This window comes from Mirounga angustirostris, unplaced genomic scaffold (genome assembly GCF_029215605.1).
Source record: "Mirounga angustirostris isolate CCGP_5_RB_7025 unplaced genomic scaffold, mMirAng1.0.hap1 SCAF_5, whole genome shotgun sequence".
NCBI lineage: Eukaryota > Metazoa > Chordata > Mammalia > Carnivora > Phocidae > Mirounga > Mirounga angustirostris.
The window spans coordinates 171,697,216-171,705,114 of NW_026991713.1; the positions used below are offsets into that span (position 1 = coordinate 171,697,216).

The 7,899-nt window shown below is 61.6% G+C and overlaps 1 protein-coding gene across 1 annotated transcript; it reads left to right on the forward strand.

Annotated features, from left to right (window-relative positions):
• The first annotated feature begins 1,734 nt into the window (after positions 1-1,734).
• Positions 1,735-6,363, forward strand: UPK3BL2 (uroplakin 3B like 2). Its single transcript, XM_045870894.3, has 6 exons — positions 1,735-1,813; positions 3,774-3,956; positions 4,138-4,351; positions 4,843-4,925; positions 5,206-5,326; positions 6,132-6,363. The coding sequence occupies exons 1-6, from the start codon at positions 1,735-1,737 to the stop codon at positions 6,238-6,240; spliced, it is 789 nt and encodes a 262-aa protein (XP_045726850.1). The 3' UTR covers positions 6,241-6,363.
• Positions 6,364-7,899: the final 1,536 nt, after the last annotated feature.

Below are 7,899 nucleotides of genomic sequence, written 5' to 3' on the forward strand. Positions count from 1 at the left end.
CCCACTCCTCTTCTCCCCTCTGTGCACCCCGCGAGTATAGGAGGGCCAGCGCCCGCTTCACGGAGCTGTCAGCCGGAGCAGAGCACAGGTGTGTGCAGGGATGTACTTGAGGTAACAGCGTGTGACCTTGCGGTGATCGGAAGACAGAGATGCGGGCCAGGGGCCCAGCGAGCATTTAGGGGAGGCGCCAGGGCCATCCAGAGCGCATTTCTGGCAGTGCCGATTCCTGGGGTAGCTAGGACTGAAGGGCGCTGGGTAGCAGGGCCCTTGGGGAAGAGACTGGCCTAAGCCAAGGCGCAGAGGTGCTGAGCATCAAGAGCCTTAAAGAGGTCGTCTGGGTGGCCCTTTGGCTGAGCCTCCCCCCACGCTCACCCAGACTCACCCTGACCTCATCCGCCTTTCCTGAGCTTTTGCTCTGGTTTCAGCGCCCGGTTCCCTTGGAGCTGAGTCAATCATGAATGGAAATACAGTGATTTCAAATCTTGAAAAATCGGAAATGCTCTGTTAGCATGTCCGAGTAGTCGGTCACAAAAAATCTACCAGGCAATTACATAGTTGGTAGGAGTATTTGCCCCTTTTGAAGTTCACTGTAATATATAATTGTCACCGTTTAAGTACTTTTGGGGGAAAAAAACAAGTGTATGTGGGCTGGCAATCAAATAGCATATAAATGCATTATAACTAGAGAATATTTATAATTGTTTCAAAAATGTGTTTTAGGGGCGCCTGGGTGCCGTAATCCGTTAGGTATCTGACTCTTGGTTTTGGCTCAGGTCGTGATCTTGGGGTCATGAGATTGAGCCCCGCATTGGGCTCTGTGCTCAGCGTGGAGTCTGCCTGGGATTCTCTCTCTCCCTCTCCCTCTGCCCCTCCCACTCGTGCTCTCTCTCTGTCTCAAATAAATAAATAAATCTTGGTGGGGGGGATAAATAAATAAATAAATAAATGTTTTTTAAAGTACTCCCCAAAGGAGTTTGAGTTTTAGGAGGGTGGCTCTGGCCAGGGGCAGAGGCTGGGCTGAGGGGGGCTGGTGCTTGGGGCAGGGGGTGCTCCATGAGGGACCTCTGCTCCAATCTAGGTGAAAGGTGGTCAGTACATGCTCGGCACCAGCCCCACCCCCACTCCTGGCCCCAGACCCCATCTGGGACCCTTCTGTCTCGGGAAGAATTGCCCTGTCCTGGCAGCAGCCAGAGCTGGAGGAATAAGAGAGAATGGGTCACCTGGATAAGGAGCGGAGGGAAGGCGATGTTGGGGATCCCCCCTTCCAGAGCCCAGGCTGCAGGGAGTGCCCCCAAGCTTGCCTTTGGGTGTGACCGTCTCACGGAGGCTCTGCCCTGGCTGGCTGGGTGATCTTGGTCAAGCCCCTGGAGGGTAACTCCCTTCAGCACTGGGGACTGTGGGGAGCCCTGGGTGCCAGGTTGGGACTGTTGGCCGGACTGTCACTGGGGCTACCTGGACCTGGAGCTTGGAGTCAGGGGTGGGAGGGTCCGGGCTTGTCCTGGTGGCAGCTACTGATTGTTCTCTTCAGACCCCTCCCTGGGATGCCAAACCCATAGGGCCAGCAGATTCTGCCCCCAAACCTGTCCAACCAGTTGTTTGGGAAGAGGGGGCACCTGGGAGGAGCTGCAGGAGGTGCCAGAAGCAGCCGCCTCAACCCCCCGGCAGTCAGCGGAGGCTCGGGGGCGCTGCGGACAGACCCTGGGACAGACAGACGGTCAGACGCTCGGCCTGGCCATGGGGCTCAGTGGGGGTCGGTATCCGCGGCTGACGCTGTGGCTGCTGCTGACCGGCCTCCAGCGGGGGACAGGCCTGGGTGAGTGAAGCTGCCTCCCAAGCCCCAAGTCTGGGGACTGGGTCCTGGGTGGCTCAGGGGAGATGGCCCACCAGAGAGGTCACAAGACAAACACCTGTCCCCACACCCCAAGACGGGAGAGTGAGCAATGCTTCCTCTCTCTCTTTAGGGTTCTCATCCCCACGCCTCCCGAGCCCCCATCCATTCTTGCCAGTGCCTCCCCTCCTTCCCCTCCTTCCTGTCCCTGAGGGGAGGTTTAAAGAACAACGCCCCCAACGAAGCTCTCCCTGGTGGCTGCAGGTCACTGTGGGCTCTTAAACTGGAGTCGCTTAGAGGTCCAGCCCCCCATCTGGGCTGCTCCTCTCCTTCTCCCTCGTCTAGTGGACACTGAGTCCCTGCTGGGCCTCAGAGACAGAAGTGGGGGCTCTGAGGAAGGAGAGGTCTAGCCCTGAACCTTCGGAGCTGAATGAAATGGAAATGAATCATGCTGAACAGAACCGAGAGAGGGAGAGGGCTCTGGAGACGGGCAGGAAAGCCGCCTCCCCTTTCCACTACCCTCCAGTGCTGAGGGCCCGGAGAGACGGGGCACTGCCCTCAGGGGAGCCTTCTGGACAGAGAGGCTGAGTCCTGAGTCTGTGCTGCCCCCACCCCCATCTCTGGCACGGGGGCCCAGGCTGCCCTTCCCCAAGTGAGGCTGTGAGGGCCTGAGAGGGGGACAAGATCCAGAAGGGGAAGGTGCCTGGGGCAGGGTGGGAGGTGGCACAGCCCTGGGCCGGGAAGAGAGGATAAGCCAGGACATCTCCCGGGGGGTGCACGTCTGGGCCTGGGGTCTTGGTGGAGACCTTCCTGTGTCTCCCCCCAGCCCCCCAAGCCACTCATTCCTCTCCTCAAGCAAACCAACCTGGACCATGCTGGAGGGACTTGAGAGGTGGGTAAACTGAGGCCCAGAGAGTGCCAGAGCTCAAGGTCACTGGGCTCTGTCGAGTCCAGTCTAAGGTTTAGGCTCAGGCTCAGGCTCCCCGAAATCTGAGTCTCACCCCGACCAGGCCTAAGACCCTTTCCCCAGAACTGTGTACACTGCTGGGGGAGGAGCCCCCTGTGCCTCCATGCCTTCCCCCAGGCCCTGCCTGTGGCAGGGACCCCAGTGTCAGGTGGGGCAGGACCTCCCTCCAGACCTCCCACAGTGCCTACCCCTAGTAGGCTAGCAAGGCAGGGGGCATTGGCTAGACTCAGGCTACCCACCCATGTCCCATGGGCACAGAGTTGCTAAGGAGCCCTCCTGATTAATGTCTGACCGAAGCTTCCAGGAAAAGCCTCCATGCCTCCCTCAGATCGGGGCTCCCAAATCAAGTCTGTGCCTCCCCCCTTAGACTGGGGCTTCCAGGACCATGACTCCTCCCTCAGACTGGGGCTTCCAGGACCATGGCTCCCACCTCAGACTGGGGCTTCCAGGACCATGGCTCCCACCTCAGACTGGGGCTTCCAGGACCATGGCTCCCACTTCAGACTGGGGCTTCCAGGACCATGGCTCCCACTTCAGACTGGGGCTTCCAGGACCATGACTCCTCCCTCAGACTGGGGCTTCCAGGACCATGGCTCCCACCTCAGACTGGGGCTTCCAGGACCATGACTCCTCCCTCAGACTGGGGCTTCCAGGACCATGGCTCCCACCTCAGACTGGGGCTTCCAGGACCATGGCTCCCACTTCAGACTGGGGCTTCCAGGACCATGGCTCCCACTTCAGACTGGGGCTTCCAGGACCATGACTCCTCCCTCAGACTGGGGCTTCCAGGACCATGGCTCCCACCTCAGACTGGGGCTTCCAGGACCATGGCTCCCACTTCAGACTGGGGCTTCCAGGACCATGGCTCCCACTTCAGACTGGGGCTTCCAGGACCATGACTCCTCCCTCAGACTGGGGCTTCCAGGACCATGGCTCCCACCTCAGACTGGGCTGTGGGGGCTTGGCTGTCCTGTTGAGCATCTTCTGTCTGCCCCCCGCCTGCCCCAGAGCGCATCGGCTATGTGCCCCAGCTTGCAAGCCCCACCCTGGCAGGGACACTCACCCAGTCTGCCTTCACGCTGGAGCAGCCATCGGGCCAGTTCAGTCACCTCAACATCTCTGACTTGGACGCCATCTGGCTGGTGGTGGCCCACAGCAACGGTGGGTGCTGCGGGGCGCAGGCCTTGCTGTTCCCTCTGTGAAATGGGCGGGAGGCCTGGGAGGAGCCGCCGGTGTGGGGGGAGGGGTGTGCAGGGGATGTGGCAGGAGGGCTGTCTGGCCTGGCGGGAGGGGAGGAGCCTGCCCCTGCAGCCCACACCATCTGCCCTGCGGCTACCCTCAGCCACCCCGAACTTCACTGCCCCGCGGAGGGTGGAGGACGTCCCAGCCCCCGCTGACCTCACCCAGAGGGGATACTACCTCACGCTGATGGCCCACCGGTCGCTCTACCCGGGCAACCAATTTGGGAACCAGCTCCGGGTCCTCCGCATTGGCAATGATACCGGCTGCTTCCCGGCCAAACGGGGCTGCAACACCCCCCTGCCGGGCCCCGGGCCCCTACCGGTGAGCTACCCCCCCCGCCCCCCCGGGGCCCCAACCTGCGCCTGGGGCAGCTCCCAGCTGAGGGCAGGGAGGCCTTGGGGAATTCTGCCTTCTTTCTCCAGCAGAGGGCCCCCCACTTGGGCCTCTGCTCCCATGGGCCTTCTGGGCCCCGCAGGTGGTTTCCCCTTCCAGGCAGGGGGTGCCGCAGCCCCATCTCCCCTCACTCAGGGCTTGATTCACTGATGTTGGGTGCTGGGGATCTAGACCGTTCCACACACACTTCCTAAATGAGGACATTAAGGCCCAGAGAGGCTGAGAGATGCACCCAAGGCTACACAGCTGGGAAATGTCACAGCTGGAATCGCAGCCCCTTCTGGTGGGTTCTAAGGCAGGCTTTTAGGCCCAGTCTCTGCTCCTTCCCCCCCACTCTCCAGGCACTGTGAGTCAAGGGATCAGACTGACAGGGGCCAGGGCCAGAGGCCTCACCCCCAGTCCTGGGTCTCCTTCTCAGAGTGAAGTTCCCGGTGATGAGGGACAGGGGATCTGTGGCTGAGACAGAGTGGTCCAGCGAGACCCGCCTGCAGCAAGGTATGGGAGCGGCCAAATGAGCAGGTCAAACACTGGGGCTGGGGACCCCGGGGCCTGGGGGGCTCCCGAGGATGGGCTGGGCTGGGGGGAATGGGCCACTCCGCCATCAGAGGCACCATTACCACCCTGCTGTCTGCAGGTGCCCTCCCCCAGCGTGGGGGCCCCCAGCTGGGGCGAGGGATGGTTGGTCTGGAGGCTGGTCCAGGTCCCCCTGCTCAGGTCAGGTCTCTCCTCCCCGCCCTTCTCTGCCTGCCTGGGGGACCCCCCTCCCGACCCTCAGCTGAGGCACTGCAGGCTGCCCCAGGGCCCCAAAGCGCGGGCGCCGTGGTCATCATTGCCATTTTGTCGGTCCTGCTGGCTGTCCTCCTCACTGCCCTCCTTGCTCGGCTTATCTACACCTGGTAAGTGGACAGGGTCTGGGCCCCCTGGGAGGGGTGGGGTCTCTGACCGGGACCACCTCTTATGCCCCTCCCCCTCCCTGCCCAGAAGACAGCAGGTCATGGGGGGGTGTGTGCATGCATGAACCCCTCCTCCTTTGTCCCTCTCTGCCTGCGTATTGCCCGGGTGGGGGACGGTGGTGGCAGGGGCGTGCCCACGCTCTCGGAGAGCGCACCACTCGCCCCCTGGCGGCAACAGCCGGAATTGCGAGTGGGGGGCTCACAGCGGACCCTCCAGTGGGATACACCCAAGTAGCGGAGAATTGCTTTTAGTCCGAGAGCTGAGCTTTGCCTCAAAACTTCATCCAGAGCTCGGATGCCGGGGCCTGGTGAACCGGGGGTGCCCGCAAGGCTTCCTAGAGGAAAGGGGAAGCCTGGCGTCTGGGTCGGATCTGGGGAGGAGGAGAGGAGAGCAGTTCTGGAAGGGAGAGGGGGTGTCTGGGGTGGGGGAGGATTTCTGGCAGCCAGGCAAGCCCGGGTCTTGATTCCCAGCTGAGGAAAAGGGCTGTGTCCTGAGAGCCAGAGGGAGCCAGTGGAGGGCTTGGATCAGGGGAGATGGGCAGATCCCGGGGTGCAGGGAGTAGAGGAGAGTGGGGGCGCTGGGAGGGCACAGCTGGATTTGTGAAGTTTAGAGGAATAGCCTGGTTCCCTTTGGTTAAGTCAGCCTGGCCGGTGAAGCCTCAGTTTCCCCAATGCTCCTATGCCTAGAGCTCCAAGCTGTGGGACTTGGATCAGGCCCTAAGTTCATCTTCTCTCCCCTCCCCTCAAGCTATGACACCCGTGGGAGCACTCCCATTTCGGGCCCTGAGCAGTCGGTGTACGTGAGAAGATACGACACTCACCATGTGATCAGCCTTCCGGCCGTGGAGGACTCCTGAAGGGTCCTCATCTGCCCCTCAGCCTCCTCCCTGGTCCAGGCTACAGATCCTGGGCTGGGGGCACGCCCTGCCTTTTCTGGAGCCCCGGGGAAGAGAGTGCTTCCAAGTGAGGGTGGGGGAAGGGTGTCCTTAGCCCCAAATTGTGCCTGTCCTTGTCAGAAATAAATGTCCCCAGCACCCCCCTGCACATCTGTGTTGTTGTACACCTGAGCAGTCTCCCTGAACCCCTATCCCCAGCTTCCCTGGGGCAGGGGCAGGTACTCAGGAGGATATAGCACCAGGGGTGAGACCTGGGGTCCTAGGCTGGCTGAGTCATCTGGGTCCAGGTAAGCTTCTCTTCTGGCCTCAAGTCTCCCTCTCTGGAACATGAGGATGATTACACTGGCCTCACTGGGCCGAGGTTACACTAAACCAGTGAGGTCGATGTGTACATCCTGTCCTGCGAGTGTCCAGCACTGGCTGTCCATCCCCCCGGCATCCTCCCTGTGGTCCCCTCTCCAGCTGGCCCTCCCTGTGGCCCCCCTCTGGCTGGAGGGCTTAGAGCCTCCAAGCTTCACACCCAGCCCGAGGCTCACTCTGGGCGTGGGGGGCAGGTCGTGCAGGTGAAGCTGACCCTGGCCCCAAATCTAATTCTGGGGTGTCCAGCATTTGTGATCATCAGCCCCACTCTGGGCCAGGCTCCGCAGGGCAGGAGATGCCCCATGCAGGGTCCTGCCCTCAAGCTGCCGCGTGCTGTAGGGGGGAGGAGAGGAACACCAGCACTTCAAGGAATGGAGGGAATGCAGGTGCCAGAGATCCAGAAGAGGCTTTCTGGGCAGGTGTGGCCTTGGAGAAGGAGCAGGCCTGTGCCAGGCGACGCAGGAAGGGTGCGCAGGTGGGGGGAACAGCATGTGCAAAGGCCCGGAGCCACCAGGGGCTGGTGGATGGGCAGGTTTGGGGTGGCTTGAGGATAGGGTAAGGGATGGCAGGGAGGCTGGGGGGCAGCCTGTGCACATGCCTCTGGGGCCGGGGGCAGGGAAGGAAGGTGCTGGCTCAGTGCCCAGGTGCCTCTCCTGGGAGGTGCAAATGGCCCTAATTGGTTTACTAGCCGGTGCAGACACATCCGGATCCTGCTCTGGAGGAAATGCTCACATGATCACAGGGGAGCCGGGCTGGGGGGGGCAGGGAGGGGAGGGGGGCCAGAAAGGCTCCCACCCCCTGCCTAGGTCAGCCTCGGCCTCTCCATAACCTTTGAGGAGCAGCCAGGAGCCCCAACCCTGGGGCTGGGTGACTCTGGACACATCGCTTACCCTCTCTGGTCCTCAGTTCCCTCTATGTAAAAAGCGGGGGTTGGGTCACCTGGGTGGCTCCGTCGTTAAGCGTCTGCCTTCGGCTCGGGTCATGATCCCAGGGTCCTGGGATCGAGCCCCGCATCCGGCTCCCTGCTCCACTGGGAGTCTGCTTCTCCCTCTCCCTCTCCCCCTGCTTGTGTTCCCTCTTTCGCTGTGTCTCTCTCTGTCAAAAAAAAAAAAAGCGGGGGTTGAGCTGGGTGACTAAGGTCCTCGCTGCACAAACCGATGCCCTGTAGGGTGAGGCCTGGCAGGAAACAGATGGCAAGCTGTTTGGCAGGGCAACTGAGAACATTTACAAAGGTGTGGTCAGCATGCTAAGGGAGCCCAC

Bases quoted from the DNA above. Each gene is read 5' to 3' on its own strand.
- UPK3BL2 (XM_045870894.3), top strand. From the start codon at position 1,735: ATGGGGCTCAGTGGGGGTCGGTATCCGCGGCTGACGCTGTGGCTGCTG. The intron at 3,957-4,137 runs GTGGGTGCTGCG...GGCTACCCTCAG, and splicing joins GGTGGTGGCCCACAGCAACG to CCACCCCGAACTTCACTGCC. The intron at 4,926-5,205 runs GTATGGGAGCGG...CCCGACCCTCAG, and splicing joins CGAGACCCGCCTGCAGCAAG to CTGAGGCACTGCAGGCTGCC.